This window comes from Anolis carolinensis, chromosome 2 (genome assembly GCF_035594765.1).
Source record: "Anolis carolinensis isolate JA03-04 chromosome 2, rAnoCar3.1.pri, whole genome shotgun sequence".
NCBI classification, from domain to species: Eukaryota; Metazoa; Chordata; class Lepidosauria; order Squamata; family Dactyloidae; genus Anolis; species Anolis carolinensis.
The window spans coordinates 278,085,085-278,103,394 of NC_085842.1; the positions used below are offsets into that span (position 1 = coordinate 278,085,085).

At 37.6% G+C, this 18,310-nt stretch overlaps 1 protein-coding gene across 1 annotated transcript in view; it reads left to right on the top strand.

The window, feature by feature from the left end:
• LOC100560823 (uncharacterized) overlaps positions 1-16,121 on the top strand; it is a 108,050-nt gene extending 91,929 nt beyond the window's left edge. The window contains exons 6-8 of the mRNA XM_062974243.1: positions 8,399-8,489; positions 12,887-13,057; positions 13,189-16,121. Of these exons, the coding sequence (XP_062830313.1) occupies positions 8,399-8,489; positions 12,887-13,057; positions 13,189-13,280 (354 nt within the window). The 3' untranslated portion in view covers positions 13,281-16,121. The remainder of the gene's footprint in view (positions 1-8,398; positions 8,490-12,886; positions 13,058-13,188) is intronic.
• Positions 16,122-18,310: the final 2,189 nt, after the last annotated feature.

Sequence of the window (18,310 nt, forward strand, 5' to 3'; positions counted from 1 at the left end):
AAATGTGTTGAAATGTGATGACTTACAATGGATTTCACCCAATATGATATCAGTGTCTTGAAGAGGCTCTTAATAAAAATTGCATTTTTTGCTAAGTGATTGGTCACATGAATCATGTACTGTTCATGTATTGTTCATGAATCAAATTGAAAGCCATTTAAAAATGACTAGGCATTAGGGAAACCTAATAGTTTTTTAACAGATTATTTAAATGACTGGAGCTATGATTTCCAATCATTTTTATCCAAACAACAGAGCTGTGGAAAGCTGTGGTGGAATTCTCTTTGAAAAAAAAATGACTCCATGATTACATTTCTTTGTAGCCAGATTTAAACATTTTACAGGGGGGAAAGTGGAATTTCCTACTATGTATTCATGTTTTGACACCTTGAGTTTAGGAGTGCAATAGTTTCACCAAATACAGATAAAAGAAATTATGGCTAGAGGGATTTATTCAACTCTTTGACTCACAGCCAGAAAAGCGTAAATGTACTTTCACAAGCAGCCCTTCATACAAATTAGCCAGTCCAGAAACAGGTTTTTAAGATGTTTCTGGCTTAAGGATTTGGTATGTTGCCTTGCATTCAGAAAGTGGTTTGACAGCATTCCAGCAACATATGTAGCTTTAATGGGAATTCCTTCATGCTGATCAGTAACCCTTCTAACACTTTGATTTATAGTGTGTCAGAGCTGCAGATATAGATTGCACAATATGAGTTACACTCATAGTCAGTTCTTTGCATTTTCCCAGTTCAAATTCTGTTCCAGTTTTAGTGATGATTACCTGAGTTTCTATTGCTCCATTAGCATCCACTATGGTTTTGAGGAAATATTGTTAAATTGTAGCCAGATCCTATACATCTTAGCTCAGTGAGCTTATTTTTTGCAAGTCTCTGCAGCATTTCAACAATTGTAGAAAAGTTTAAAAGAGTTGATTGATTTTACTGTGGTATTGTTTTATGTATTGACAATGTGAAATACATTTTCCTTTTATATTGATGAATCTGTATTTATTGCACTGTATGTATTGTTACATTATGAGTGCTTTGTAAGCCACCCTGAATGGTGGTGGAGTAGAAATACAATAATAATAATAATAATAATAATAATAATAATAATAATAATAATAACAACAACAACAACAACAACTATTATTATTATTATTTTCCAATGGCAGTTACAAATTGGAGGGAAGGTGGCAATGGCCCCTTCTATACAGTTGTATAAAATCCACATTGAACTGGATTATATGGCAATGTGGACTCAGATAACCCAGTTCGAATTAGATATTATGGATTATCTGCCTTGATATTCTGGGTTATATGGCTGTGTGGAAGGGCCCAATGTGTGATCCAACGGTCTGTAATGAAACAAATTCCTTCCATCAATCTTCGGTCCACAGGCCACTGTTGTGGAAGCAGGCTGATTTTTAAAATTTATATCAGATGTGCTAATGAAATATGGTTTGTGAAAAAGATGCACAACAAAATTGGCCAAGCTTTGGGGTTGTGCATTGTACATTACCACATGGATTGTGCCAAAAAACCTCTTGCATTGAGTCATGTGTGCAGTTGAACACACACTTTAATGTGTAGGCAAATGCACAATTTTATGTACACACATGTGCAAATCCTTTCCATGATTCTGAACTGAATGCCTTCATTGGACAAAAAGGTTCAATTGTTTCTGTAAGGAACTTACACATGGGAAAGGACTTGTGCCTATAGTCCTGGCCAACCTCACCCCATTGCCCTTTCTGTAAAAAAGCTTTGAATCCAAGGTTACATTATATTGTAGCTGAGGAAGTGGACTATACCAATGAAATTTTATGTTACCAACTTCATTCTTTCAGTTAGTCACCAATGATCTACAAGATCCCTTTGCGTATTGATACTATATTTCATTGATTCTAAGATGTCATTGAATGTAATATGCATGCTAATTTCATTATCACCACCAGAAAAAAGCTCTCTCTCTCTCTAGTACCCACAATTCTAAGACAATTCTAGAATATATTTAGCTAGAGATTCTGCTGGTGGGTTCTGTTACCTTACCTTCCCATAACAGGTCATATTGCATACCTGATTATCTTATTTCAACTCCGTGCCACTGATGATTTGTTGTGGATCGTGTTAGGAAACAATTTGCACTAGCTCCTTTTCTTGTGCTTGAGTTGTGTTTAGCAGCAGCATGCCTATAGTAGTGGCACCAGTACCATGTTTGAGATAGTCTCATAGTTATAGACAATCCAGGAGCTATGAACTAGATATCACAATAAGTCCATAATTCACAATTGGTTTTAGCATTTCTATCTCCTTCACCTCCAATACGAGAAACAAGTCAACACATTGTCCCAGTTTTATAATGAGCAATGTGAGATAACAAGCTCTCCTAGAAAGCTTAAGCTGCCTAATGTTGACAGCATGTAGCACTGAAACTGTTTTTGACGTGTCTTTTGATTAGTAATTGGTCAGCAAAGCTGATTTCCTTTCCGTATGTGGTTCAGTAATATCAATGATAATAATCATTTATCTGAAACAGTTAGAAAAGCATACTAAAAGAAATTGGATTTGATCTACTGGAAGCATGTGACATATTGCCAAATATTAGATTTAACTCATACAGAATATATTTTTTTTCTGCTTCTCAGAGATTGAAGTAGTTATTTTTAGACTACAGTTCCTAGAATTCTTAAGCCAGTGTGGGCCATAATCCAGCAATCCAGAATTAAATGGATTCCTCTGTTGGATTGCAGCCATATAGCTGGCTATATTTGGACCAATAGTTCTCAGATCTGCACATGGATCTGCAACATACCTGGGATTGTTCTTGTACAGAGCTTTGAAATAGCAAAAGGAATGCGGAAAAGCTGGCATATTATATATTGCATCTTGGCTCACACAATGGCCTTTGTCTAATTAATCCTCAAGATTCTTACTGCTCATTTGTAAAGCAATGAAACATTCTGCAAACATAGTTTGAAGATTTCAGTTTTGCACAAAACATCTATTTTAAGGGGGTTACAAATCAGCACATTGTATTTTGTGGCAAAGTCATAAAATATGCTAACATGATAGCATCTAATGAGGGAAATGTTGCATGCAGATGTCTGCCTGCCTATTATCCCATAAAATGATTGTATATTTTTATTTTTATGAGCCATTTCAGATATAAAGATTTAACCAAAAACATTCATTTTTGTCAAACATATAAGCACAATATGAGTGCACTGCATAAAACACTCTTTAAAAACCTGATTGTTAATGGGTGCATTGTAGTTTAAACATAACTGGCTGTGAATACTTCTTTTTAGTTGCTCTTGGGTGTGATAAGGCAAGCAATATTCTGTGATCAAAATCACATCTCCTTTCATGATGCAAAAGAACAAGATTTTATTTGCTTTTGCTTTGTAATTTCTTTTTGGTGACATTGGCCACCCATCTTATTTTTATTGTGGTGTATTGAGAGCTAACTCTCATATTCTTAAGTAAATATAAAGGGCATAGGAGAGGAAAGAGGAGGTATAATTTCTGTTGTCGCTGTTGTCATTGAGATTTTCATGGTGTCTATGCACATTGGGTACCATTTCATTTTTATTGCTTTGTACCGATAGGAGTGTCACATACCATTAAGTTAATGCCAAGTAAGTGAAGAAGAAGTAAAAAAGCAAAACTGATTTCCCCCCTTCTACTATTATGGTTGTTGGACGCCTGTGCACTTTATGTACACAACCTTTATGGGAAGGAATACTCACAACTACCATATGAAATAAAGAATTGATGTTGGTTTATTTGGCCTATGTTTCTCCATAAGCTAACCCTAGTGAATTCAGTAGTTAGAGAAAAACTTGGGATTCACGGAATATTTCTATAGAGTTTATGAAGGATTTAAAAATCTGATGCAAATTATCTCTCTGCTCAGACAAAATAATATCTTGATCAATTTGAACTAGCCCAATTAGATTCTGCTATTGTTTTTCTCCAACTGCTCACTCCTCAGGTGTTTGAAGTGGACACAGGAGAAAATAGTCCTATTCCTAAAAGTAAATTACTTAGCAAACAGGGACAGATACAGATTGAGTATCAATTATCCAAAATGCAATGCTTGGGAGTTCAGAATTTTTCAGATTTTGGAATACTCACATTTTCAAATTAGATACCCTGGAGATGGGATTCAATTCAAAACATGAAATTCATTTATGTTTCATAAATGAACCATCAGAAAGCAAAGACACCCATGCTGACATTTTTGGATTTGGGAGTGTTTTGGACTTTGGAATTCCAGATAAGCAATGCTTGGCATGTAGTACCAGATGTTTTTACCTACATAGGCTGGGTCGGGGAACCTCTTAGATGGTTGGATAGCTGAAGTAATGGGATGTATATGAGATGATGTTAATTGACCACAGATTCTGGATCTATAAACAATACTATTGTGGGCCTCCCTTTTAATTTAGTTGCATAATTTATTTTAGAAATATTAACATTTATTTTTCCATTTATATTTTACCTTATAATAAAAATACTGTGTACCAAAATCAATTTAAAACAATAATAGAATGTGTAGTTAAAATCAGCAATTAAAGTACTGATTCACACCTCCTGGACTGATGTCAGTGTAATAAAACAGGTCACTCTGAAGTTTTGCATTCTGAATTTTGGGATGTACGAGGGTTATCCAGAAAGTAGATTATGTTTTGGAATTAAAAATGAACAAAGTATAGGAGAAAACATTTACCATATGCAGTTGAAAGCCACACCCAAATACCACTTCTCAACATAGTTGCCATTCAAATCTAGGCACTTATCATAGCGATGAATGAGCTTGGCAACCCCTTCCCCACAAAACCCCACGCTCATCCTGGATCGCTATTCTAAGGTTTTGCAAATGCTTGCAAACGATGTTGGCAAGGAAGGTTATGGCAACCGTTTTTTGGGACAGGAAAGGTGTGCTTCTTGCGGACTTCCTGGAACGAGGCACAACGATAAACTCAGAAAGGTATTGCCAAATTTTGCAAAACCTTAGAAGAGCGATCCAGGATGAGCGTGGGGGAAAGTTGAGTGTGGGGATTTTGCTGTTTCATGGGGACACCCGGCCCCACATGGCGGGTCGCGCACATGAAGTTCTGGAATCTTTTGGGTGGGAGTTGTTTCCTCATCCGCTGTGCAGTCCAGGCCTTGCACCGAGCGACTACCACTTGTTTCCAACAATGGGGTGTGTGTGTGGTTGGCAATGCAGCATTTTGGCGACGATGCGCAGCTGCGGAAAGGGGTGATCGGCTGGTTGAGGATGCAAGCGGCAGAGTTTGTGGGGAAGGAATTGACAAGCTCAGTCATCTCTATGATAAGTGCCTAGATTTGAATGGTGAGAAGTGGTATATTTGGGTGTGGCTTTCAACTGCATATGGTAAATGTTTTCTCTTATACTTTGTTCATTTTTAATTCCAAAATGTAATCTACTTTCTGGATAGCCCTCGTAGTTTTCAGGATGTAAAAAATACTGAAACACGTATAATGTGCTGTTGAAGTGGAGATATGAATTGTGAGGCTCTCCAGATGTTTATGTACTGTTGAAAGCTTTCATGGCCAGAATCACTGGGGTGTTGTGTGGTTTCTGGGCTGTGTGGCCATGTACTAGCAGCATTTTCTCATGATGTTTTGCCTGAATTTGTGGCTAGCATCTTTAGAGGATCTGATGGTGGTGCTTCTCCAAAAGTCTGTTTGGAAGTTGCAGCATTTCTAACCATTATCTATACTTGGTAGGATACATGGGAGTGGTGCTTCAAAAACATCAATGGTCTGATTACATATATATACAGATTGTTGGTGACCTTGCTTTGCAACTGATGGTTGTGCAAATAGTGAAAATTTGAGAAACAGTGTGAATAGGGTAGAGGCATAAAAGGAATTCCTATATTTCCTAAAGGACTCATTGCTGTAATAGCTAATGGGAGAAAGGGCATAGAGAGAATGGTCGATTAAGCAGTATTTTTCAACAGTTGGCTCAAGAAATTGGATTAATACAGAAATATGAGGGAATGGAATTATGAGGGAGGATATGTATAACTGACCCAGATTATATATATTTTGAATCATCATTTGTTATTTTTATTAATTGCTGCCAATTAATTAAAATAAAGGCAGCCTCCAAGTTACAAATAAGATAGGTTCTGTAGGTTTATTCTTAAGTTGAATTTGTTCATAAGACAGAACAGGTACATTTTTAAGTGTAACTCCAACCATAAATATGTATTTTTAAAGCTTTGGATAGCACAGGGAAGGGTTAATACCCCCGTGGTGTTTGTTTTGCTGTCTGTGGCCCTGTTGAGAAGATTTTACCTCATTTTCTGTCCTTATGAGAATTGGATTTTTAAAAATCTGGCTTGTTGTGGAAATAAGGATTGGTGAGAAAGCTTTAGTGGAGACATCTTTTCCCCATGATAATTCTTTAAGGAGTGAATTTCCCTTCCGAGGGGTAGATTTATCTCACTTCCTGTTGTCTCACCCTCATTTTTAAATATGAGTTTGTAAGTTGGATGTTTGTAATTCAGGGACTGCCTTTAACAACTAGCAACACTATGAATGACGACACTATGAATGGGCGACCTCAGAGAAAGTCAGCCACCAGCAACCCTGTTCAGGTCTAGCAGATTATGACTTTCTTTTTTTAATTAATCCATTGTAATGCGTTTTGTCTTTTTCAACAACATTCCATTTTACTGAGTCTTATTGTCTTTACATAAACTCACATCATTTCATGATATGACCAAAACACAATAGCCTCAATTTAGTCATTGTGACTTCTATTAAGTATTTACTAGACCTGCTGGAACAGATCCAACTGCTAAATCAGCTGTTGGAATTTAAGTGAAAATTGAAAATCTATTTCTTCTGGTAGGCCTACCCAGTCAATTTTAATCTTAATTTTAAACTTATGTCTTGTGTTTACTGTAATTTAAACTTTGTTCTGTGTATTTTAATGTATGTATTTCCTAGAAATACATTTTAATATATGTATTTTACATAATGTTTTATAATTGTGTGTTTTAACTGTGTTGTGCCCCGAGGAGAGGAAGGTAAGAAAACAACAACAACAACAACAACAACAACAACAACAACAATTTAGGCTGGATGTGCTCTCAGGCCCATTTATTTCTTTTCCCAGGTCATGATGTAAATAGAATTGTCCTCCAGTACTAGATTTCAAAGTAGTTGATTTTCTTTTAGTCAGCTTTCTTCACTGTCAGTTTTCACAATAGAAATCGGAAATGCTATAGTGTGTAGCCTCAGACTTTCCTGTCACATCTGAGCACACTAGCAGCTGAGCATTTGTTTGGCTTGAATCCAGTTGTGTCATTCAACACAGTGCAATTTGTACTCTTCTACATTAGTTGGCTGAGTGCCTTCCAACTGAGAGGGGGCTCTCATCTTTTGGCATGCACTCATGCTTCACTTTGGATTGTCTTACAGGTTTTAAAAAGTCATTCAGAAGCGTTTTTCTGGTTCTTCCTTCTGCGCAGTTCTAACTAGAGTTAGCTAAAGTGCCACTCTTGAGAATATCATTCCCCCATTACTGCTGCTGCCCTATAGCTTCCCTTCTCACATTCATGTGTTTGTTGCATTGATCCTCAGCAAAAGTCCGCCTGACCTATCAGCAGCACCTGTTATTGTCAGCATAACTTCTTGACTTATAGAAAAAGTTAATAGTTAACTCTTCATATCCATGGATTCTGCATCTACAGATTCAACCATGACTTGAAAATATTTCCAAAACGCAAAAAAAAAAAAAAAAAAAAAAAAAGCCAAAAGAAAATCTTGACTTTGCCATTTTATATAAGGGACACCATTTTACTATACCCTTGTATATAAAGTGACTTGACTAATCACAGATTTTGGTATTCATAGAAAATCTTGTAAAGAAAATACAGTCTATACTTTGGATCCACTGTATTATGGTGAGCTATATGCTTTGTGGCATCTTAAAATAATATCAATAATATCAATCATAACCTGACTACCAAGGAAGGAAGGAAGCATCTCACCATAGCACCACCATTTTGAGCTTACCTCAATCTCTCTATAACATGTAGATAAAATTGTTCATGTTGTTTCCTTGCCCCTGGCATCCAATTGGGTTTCCCTCTGAGATACTAGCAGGATGGAGTGTGGGGACAGGCTTGGCATTCCTGCTACTCTGTTAGTATGGATCCAGGTGTTTGCACTGAACTGGTAGCCTCCCCAGATAAGATGGCAGTAAATGCTCCAAGGCTGCTGGAAAATAGATTGATCACCCACTCCATGAGAGATATCCAAGTGAGCTGGGAGACTTGGTCCTGTCCTCGAATCTACTGGTTTTGGTTTCCTGGCTTTTGACTGATATCTTGTCTCTTGACTTTCAGACTGCTAACTGGAACCCCAGCACCACATTTCCCCAAGTGAATTATGCCAGCCATGGAGAGAGAATGGAAAAATGGTCATCTCATCATGTAGGTAAATCTGTTTAAAACAAACATCTTCAACTGCCATCTTATACGGGTGTCCAGTTTCAGCTCCTATCAGCAGCAGCATTGACAGTGGGAGTTATAGTACAACATGTGTACTAGAACAGACTCAGAAGTGGAGTGGGCAGATCAAAAGACAACCTGGCAAAATGGCACTTCCTAGAAGAATCCTCCACCTTGTGCAACTGTGGAGCAGAACAAACAACTCAGCATCTGTATGCTTGCCCACAATGCTCTACCTCATGTACAGAGGAAGAATTGTTGAAAACTACAGACAATGCGGTCGCTGTTGCCCATTTTTGGTCAAAAATTATTTATTTGCTTGTGATCCCCCTATTTTAGCAGTTTTATACTTATTTATGCAATGCTTTTGATACAAAATAAATAAATAAAAGTGTAGAAGGCATCAGGCATGTTGAGGGGGAGAATTCAACATGGGGCAGAAAGAGAATTCAACACAGAGCTACCATATTTGACATAGCCACTATGAGCATGGCATCTGATTTTGAAATTCAGTGTGCATTTAAACTGTAGAATTAATGCAGTTTGATATCACTTTAACTGCTATGGCTCAATACTGTGGACTCCTGGGATTTGAAGTTTGGTGAGGAACCAGCACTCTTTAGCAGAGAAGACCAAAGATCTTAGAAAAGAACTCCCATGATTCTATACCATTGAGTTATGGCAGTTAAAATGGTATCAACTTGCATTAATTCTAAATTGTAGATGCATTCTAAGATACTAGTGAGGGGAGCATGTATGTCAGAAATATGGAGAAAGGCAGTAGGATGAAGAAGCTATTTCTCTTCTTTTTGTTTCTTTTACGGATTCACCTTTCCCTGTATCAAAATATCCATCATTTGCTGAAGACGATTGCTGTGGAATATATGGGCATCTGATGAATCCATTGCAAATCAGACAAATAGATGCACACGATCATAATGTCTTTGCACACCAATCCTCACATAAATATTGATAGCTCTTACATACATATGATAGAGTATATCTCACTATAATGCTAAAAATTAGAACATAAACTTTATTTAGTTGGCATTTATATTTGTATAGATTGTATTGAAGGTTGAAAAAGCCCCCTTTTCTAGTTACTGCCATAGGATGCATCAACAAAACTTAGTTATATCATATATTTTTTAAAAAGGAAAATGTATAATTTGACTGAATTTGATGACTACCCCATTGTTATTTTTACCAGTTTCCCCCCTATAAAAGGAACAGCTCTTTGTTTAAAAAGAATCCACATGGTGGTTACTATTTTCAGAAGAAGAAGTCAATCTATTGGACTTGATTGACTGCCACATTTTTATGTGTCTCTTCTGAATCCCTTTGAGGAGATACTACGAGATAAACTTGTGTGGGTGGAGGAATATTTTTTTGAATAAAGTCTGGTTCTGAAATATTGTGATAGAAGTACGTAACAGTAAAAGGACCCCACATTTATTTATTATAAAGAACAGAGTCACATATGAAAATATCGTCAGTAGTGGCCCTCCAATACCCCAATAATCCATCCCCACTTATCTTCTTACTAGTGACTGTGCCTTCTTTTCATTCCTCTGTCTCAGCTGCTTGTTTTTGATATCTTCTTTTTTCTGCACTTCCTGCACTATGTTAACAGCGAGGGTCCTTTCACACTATGCGATAGAACTATATTCTACTTTAACTATCATGACAACATCCTATGAGGTTCTGGAATAGAAAATTCCTTGCCTAAGAAATCTGCACATTTCGTGGGGTCACAATAAATTAACAGACAGCAACAATCACATTCAAGTTATGTGACTTCAAGTAATTTCTGTTTTATGGCACCCCTAAGCTGAATCTATTACTGGATTTCTTGGCAGAATTTGTTTAGTGTCTTAAATGACTAAGAGAGTGTGACTTGTTTAAGATCACCCAGTGGGTTTCCATAGCTGAGCAGGGATTTGAATCCGGTTCTTCAAATGTCCTAGTTTGACACTAAAACCACCACACCATTTTCTCTCTCTTTCATACACACACACACACATTAAACACTCTATCCCATGTGCAAGAGGAAAGGGCGGGAGGAAAGCAGAAGAAAGTGGGGGAAAACGTCCTTACGAGTGGATACGCAACTTACCCCAGCAATATAATAATAATAATAATAACAATAATAATAATAATGTTTATTTATACCCCGCTTTATCTCTCCAGCTTACATTAAAAATATGACCACACAATTTAAAATATACAAATATGCAAACATCCATCTTTAGGGATGGCCAGACATCCCACTATGTTTTCCTGTCTTCTTCTGGCTGTCCTCTGCTTCCTGCCACTTTCTTCTATCAAGAGTTGGAGTCCTCTCTCCTCCTTTGCATGGAAGTGGCTGTGCATCGTGGGATGGTTTCTGTGGGACTCTGTTTTGCCGGTGTACAAAGATGGTAAGAAAATGGGGGAAAATAGGGTGTGATAAGGATAAGATGGATCCCCCGGTGGCTCGGTGAGTTAAATTGCTGAGATGCTGAACTTGCTGACTAAAAGGTTGGCAGTTTGAATCCGGGGAGCAGGGTGAGCTCCCTCTATTAGCCCCAGCTTCTGCCAACCTAGCAGTTCGAAAACATGCAAATGTGAGTAGATCAATAAGTACCGCTGTGGCGGGAAGGTAACGGCACTCCATGCAGTCATGCCAGCCACATGACCTTGGAGGTGTCTACGGACAACCCCGTCTCTTTGGTTTAGAAATGGAGATGATTACCATCCCTCAGAGTTAGACACAACTAGACTTAATGTCAGGACAAAACTAGTACCTTTACCTAAGGTCCTTAGAATTCCCAACTATAGAATTGTATAGTTTTACCACACTACAAAATATGTATTCCTTAGAATGCTGTCATGACAATTAAAGTGGAATATAGCATGAATGTTGGGTAGAATGGCAGGGCCTCGGGAGTCTGCCATATGATTCTTGCCATCTTGAATTTTAGCAGACTTCAAATTGACCAAATCTTTAACTGGACCCCACACAAAGTCTTCTTAGAATATAATTCTTCAGAAAGGCAGATTTTTTTTCTTCCAAGTTATACAATTTTCTGTTTTGTATCTATGAGAGCACTTACAAAGATGGAGAGGGGGGTGAAGGAGGGAGAGAGTGGGTTTGCGTAACTAACAGGTCCACTGTATAATGGACCAAGGGGCTGAGATCTGTGGTCTACTTGTAGGGCCAAGACTCCTGCCCATGTACCTGTTCACATTGCTTCAGTGTGTCACATTCAGCATCCCATTCTAGTTTCCTCCTCTTTCCTTTGCCATTCTGTTTTGCTTTATCTTTCTCACAGACACATAGAGGGCTTCCCACATGTTAAGAAGAAGCCTAAATGTTAACAGCTGGTTTGTGTGAACTGCCTGAATAACAGTACTAGTTGTATCACATTTTTAAACGGGGTGGGAGGGAGAGATGTAGGGGTCTTACTGGGGAAATATGGAGCTCTAGAAAGCCCAGATATCTCTAGGTCAGGAAGATTCCAGTATTTTATGCAATTCCTATGGCAAGAAGGTTATCGTGGATGATCTTAAAGAAGATATCACAAATTGCTCATTCTTGCAGCAAAAGCTGTTTTTGAAAGCTGTCATGTTGCTGACAGTTATGATGAGCGTTTACTTCAGTCTTGGTAAACATATTAATTGAACTTCCTTAGGAAGATGTATTCCAAAGAGGGTTACTATTTCTTTAGAAAGGAATATTTTCACAGAAACGATGAGACTCAGCTTCCTGTAGAAGAATACCATTGCAACGCAATTTATAATTTCACTTATTCCAAAAGTGCAAGTACGGTTATTTTTGTATGGCTTAAAGAAGCCTGAAGCTGCATCTGTAGAGAGATGTTTATTATGAAACTCTTTGTAAAAGTCCCGAACCCTTTTCATTCAGCCCAGACAAACAGCTGAAAATATGGTCTGCCTTTGCAAACTTCAGTGTATGACATGAGGAACTGGCAAACTGCCTGGTTTCTACTTAAAGGATTGTCACTGAGGGGAAAATAAATTTCTCTAACTAGACAAAAGTCAATGTTTTCATGTTTTATTGCAATCAGACTGATATGAAGTCTCAACACTTATAATAGCTGAAGATAATCAGTGACTTCAATCAATCATAGCTCCATGATTCCTCTTTTTAAGAGTCTGTATAAATATGACTAAGATGTTTAAACAGTTTAGCTATCTTCCTCCATCCCCACTAATGTTTTCTGATGCTTTATTGAACAATAGAAAGCTTTTGCATGTATTAGCATGGGATCTATTTGGAAACTGGCTTTTTACACAATTACAACAAGCCTGTATATAATCGGAACTGCAAACCTTTCTTTTAACATTCCATTCTATTTTAATTTTATGTATATCTTCTAGTCTGCTCGCCTGTCAAGGAGATGTGGAAATGTGCTGGCATTCCAGCTGAAGACATCATTATGAGTGAGAAAATGCTCAAGGTCCTTTTTCAAAGTGGGTGCCGAAAGAGATGCTTTCCTTCTTTGACTTCGGGGAAGGCTGAGAGCTGCCCCAGAAGACAGGCATTGAGAGGTCAGAGGCTAGCAAAGCTGACTGTGTGTGAGCACATGTGTTTGAATGTGTGCACACACATACACATGCATTTGTCTTCAAGGTTTTTCTGGATGATGGCTAAAGTAAATAATCTTTTTTTTCCAATAAAGGATGCACAACAAAAGAAGATGATGAAGATGATGAAGAAATCTATAACAAAGGACAATCAGCCTGCAGTGAGAGAAATGATTTTAATATCTGACAGGTTTTGTTTCCTAATCTTTGCTATTCATATTGACGGGTAGCTTCATATGTTTTACAGATTTGTATCTATTAAGACATGCTGCAGTGTTCCTACAACCTGGGAACAAGTGTGCTGGAGATCAGTGTTCTTCTTCCTCTGTGATAAAAATTGATATGAACTGTTTTAAACTGCTAGCAGATAATTACTCTGAACACTCAATAAAGAAAGCTATATCTTTAGAGCCTTCCTTTATCTTTTTTTTTTTTTTAAAAAATTCACTATCCCCCCCTCTTTTGTTTCTTTGATTACTTGGAGCCTTGTAATCAAACTCAGCTTAGTTTCAGGACCCTTGGGGCAGTATCTCTTAGTTCCCTGTCAAGCTGCGTTGCAAAACAATCAATCTTGCTCTGGCTCTCTCTTGGCGGAAGTGCCACGACACCAGGAGTGCAATGCTTTGCTCTTGCCATGAAGCCTCAATGACAAAAGTTTTTATAAGAAGCTGACTGTATTTAGGGTTATGAATATGCAATGACTCTCATTAGTATTGAAGCACGGGAGCAAGGGCTGACATCTCCCCTCCGCCACTTTGAGCTGCGGCAGAATTGTCTAATGAATTGTCTTGCTCTTTCACTTGCACAGGCTTTCTCTGTTGTGGCTCCCAGTTCCAAGGGGAGTTGCCCAGTTTGAGCATACTATTGACTGCAGAAATTAATTGCCAAGAACTGCTCTTGATTTTGTTAAACAATCTTGTGACAGTGTTTAAATTGTCAAAACAGAAAATCATTCCACTCCACGTGAGATAAACTCAACCTGAGGGAGGGGACCCGTATGTCAATTAATTTGGACACACACTTTGCTCATATGTACATGTGTACGATACAGGGATTTACATATTTCTATGTATATGGGGAAATCCACAAAGACAGGCAATTCCCCCCACCCCAAAAACCTCCTTTAAGATCAACACTGGGTGTAATCAAGTCATACATATCTGACATTCTATTGGTGAGGCACTTTGTCTTCTCAGTAGAACAAAGAGGGATGACAGAATGATCTCCAAATAGAAGCTATTCATACAGCACAAAGCTATTTTGTGAACTCTTTAGGACTCTTTCTCACACATTCCTCCCTTTCCCATCCTAGTCCCTACCCACCATTTAGTGCTTAATACACACACAATCTAACACAAATGTGATATCAATAACACTATGTACCACAATTTTTGTTCCTGGCTTATAAATGTCGTTTTGTAACTGCAAAAACTTTGCTTTTGTGGGACATCCTGAAGCACATTCAGCTATAGTTTTTCAATGAGTATCTCTATCTCAAGTCTCAACCAAGTCAACATAGTTTGTGGCAGCCACAAAAACGAAGTTTCTGGAGTATAATAACTACTTTCAAATACACACCACACAATTAAACAAGAACAACACTTTCAAACTAGGAACAGATTTTTCTTATTTTGTTACATAGTGTACTAATAAGGTTTCCAATAACTGATAATAGCTGCCTTGATGTGTAGTATATGAGAAGCAAAACATGCCCAGTTGCGTATCTCAGCTGGGTAAATTAAATTCTTCAATTCTTGTTATAGCTCCTTTTCCTCCTCTCTCTCCCTCTTTAAAATACAAAGAAAGTTTGGTGCTTTATTGCAGGCTGCACTGATAGGAAAAGCTCAAAATGAATAAGCTCTTCTCAAGAGGAAAAAGTATGAGAGGGAATGAAATTAAGAATACTTTACGGGAAAGCAGTCAGTACAGATGCTCCTTATTTCACTGGATATATGAAACTAGTTATACCAGAAGGAGAAAGAGCTGTTAACGTCAATACACTGAGAATGGGAAGGGAAAAATAAGATCTTTGCTTGTCTCTCACTCCAACTATTTCAGTGTTCAGATTCATATTTCCATCTTCTGTGGAACCTCCATATAGATGAGAACAGTTGAAGAACAAACACAGTTCTGACAAAAGTGGTGCAAGTATCATACATCAAACACTTGTTACCTCGCTTGGCCTTAGCAATTGCACATGACTAAGAACAAGGCAGTGATAAAATCTGAAGAAAGATGAAACCAATCTGGGCCTTTTTAAAGACCATCAATCATTCTGTGCAACCATGATATTATTAGCTAAAACTGAGCCTTGTTCTCCTGTTTAATGGACATTGTAAACCCCATCCCATTTCTATCCTGAGACCAATGCTACCATGGGAAATCATTTTTATGGGCAATATCTTCATAGGGAACCAATCAGATCTAATCAGATAACAAGCTACTGAATTATTCAGTATTCTCCCTAAATTTGCATTCTAGCTGTTCTTTGCTGTCAGTACCTACTTCTAGAAGTATGTGAATTTTTACTCCACTACCCATTATGTTAAGATGACAGTGAATGTGGGGATTTTTCATAATCTGTATATTTTATAACTATCATTGGTTTGCATGCATGGTTACCACATGTTAATAATCATGTAAAAATATTTGGTTCCTGTTTTTTAATGCACTGCTATTAAATTCTTACTATTCCCAGATGTAAAACCAGCAGGCCCAAGCACAGGAAAGTGAAACCATTGTTTTGGATATGTAAAATGTCAAAATGTACAGTACTACGCAAATAATCACCAGTATTCCTGATGGATATTTCTGTGAATCTGGAATTTTATTATATGAAAATATTTCAATTTTAATTGCAAATCTTGGTAGAGATGATTTGAGGCCTGTAATTAGCACATAAATTCCAGACTTTGTGACTAGTGTGAAAACATATAGTATTTATGGAACGATTATCTAAATATAATGCAGTGTTTTCTGTTTTTAGTGAATACTGTAAAGTCTGATTTAATAAAGAGAAGAACTGCTATTTCATGGGTTTTTAATCTTACAGCATCAGCTCATTCTACCCGCTACCGATTTGAGACAACATTGTTTTAAACTTTTTCATCAACAGCATAAACAGTAGAAGCTTAGAGTCTTGAAAACAAAAAAAAAACCCCTGCATCCATCAGAGTAATTTTGCTAGTGCAAAGTGGTACTACTCTTTGTGGAAACTTCCATTTTTACTCTTCTTTAATTGTGAAGTCCAACTCTTTTGTGTTTGTACAAGCCACTGGGCAAGTTGTTTCACAAGCTGCTCACAATCCATTCTGCAGATTGTTCCGCAAATTATTTCACAAGCCATTTCATAAGCTGCTGCACAAACCATTGCATAGCTAATAGGCTTTCTTTGATGCATGTGTTGCATGTACATAGTATTAGAAGTTGTGCAAGCACTAGAAGGACAATGCAAACCCTTCTACTTTTTCGAGTGTACAACATTGGATGCAACCTGGAGATTTCATTTAGGATAATGCTACAATCAACAGCTAAAAGCAACAGGCCAACTGTTTTAATATGTGACTATATATTTGAAATAGTTCTATTTTTTATCAACTGCATTTCAACTATGTTGTAACTCATCTCGAGCCTTGGGGAGTGGCGGGTAAGAAATAAAATTTATTACCGCATTATTTAATATTACTTATATTATTGTTATTATTATTATTATTATTATTATTATTATTATTATTATTATTATTATATTTTATGACACAGCAAACAAGATAGATATGCTGGATTTCGTATCACAAAATCACAAGTCAAACACTTCCCAAGCGTTTAGGACTGTGTGATGTATTTTCGGATGATGCGCGCAGATCCCAGTAGGGTGGCCTTTTGCAGTTGGGAGATCGTAATTTTGTCAATTTCTATTGTTTCCAAATGCCGGCTGAGATCTTTTGGCACGCCACCCAGTGTGCCCATCACCACCGGGACTACCTGCACTGGTTTCTGCCAGAGTCTTTGAAGTTCAATCTTGAGGTCCGGAGAGTGGCTGAGTTTTTCCTGTTGTTTTTCGTCAATGCAACTGTCACCTGGGATGGCAACATCAATGATCCAAATCTTTTTCTTTTCCACAACTGTGATGTCTGGTGTGTTGTGTTCCAGAACTTTGTCAGTCTGGATTCGGAAGTCCCACAGTACCTTTGCGTGTTCATTTTCCAATACTTTTGCAGGTTTGTGATCCCACCAGTTCTTTACTTCTGGGAGGTGGTACTTGAGGCATAAGTTCCAATGAATCATTTGGGCCACATATTTGTGCCTCTGTTTGTAGTCAGTCCATGCAATTTTCTTACAGCAGCTGAGGATATGATAAATGGTTTCGTCGGTCTATTATTATTATTATTATGATTATGATTATGATTATGATGATGATGATGATGATTATTATTATTAGAGTTGCATCCAGTGGTGCATCCGACTTTTCCTTGTGCAGTCTTCTGGGCCCTTCCCGCAAATGGAGGGTCTGAGGGTCAGGGGATTGTCTCAACTATATTTAGAACATATGAGTTGAGTGGAGGGAAGAGAAAAAAAAGGAAATAAAATTGCATAAGCAGAAATCTCTACCGCTAATCTGGCATACTGTTGTACCTACAATGTGAAATGAGAACATTTTAGGAAATGCTCTAGCATTTGATTGTGTTGATTCAGAAGCATCAACTGAACCTCATGCATTAGCAAATTATGTTTTCACGTGCAGCTCACTATTGCATGCTAATTCTATACTACACATATCCTGAACCAATAATTTTCTGCATACTCATATTACGGTTTTATGTGCACAAATAGAATGTTTATACTGAGAACCTGGTATATTCCAGTTTTTCCTGAGTTATAATGCCCATTCCTGAATGCTTTGTCCACATTGGTTGTCACTCCTTTTCTAACGATGGAAAGCTAAGCTTGGGCTAAACTAAATTAAACCTTGTTAGTGTCAAATGAATGTGCATGAGGATGGTGATTCTGATGCTATGAGAATACAACATTTCTGCTTCATTGGACAAAAGCCAATCCGACTTCCCACAGAGTCCAGGGACATGCCTCTGAGAACCCCACGTGCACTGCAGAGGGATAGTAGGCCTTTTTGTTGGTTGGTATGCAGAGATATAATGCCCCTGAGTCTGGCAATAAGATGTGTCAATCATGATTGGAAGCCACTGGTGGCTTTATCCTCCA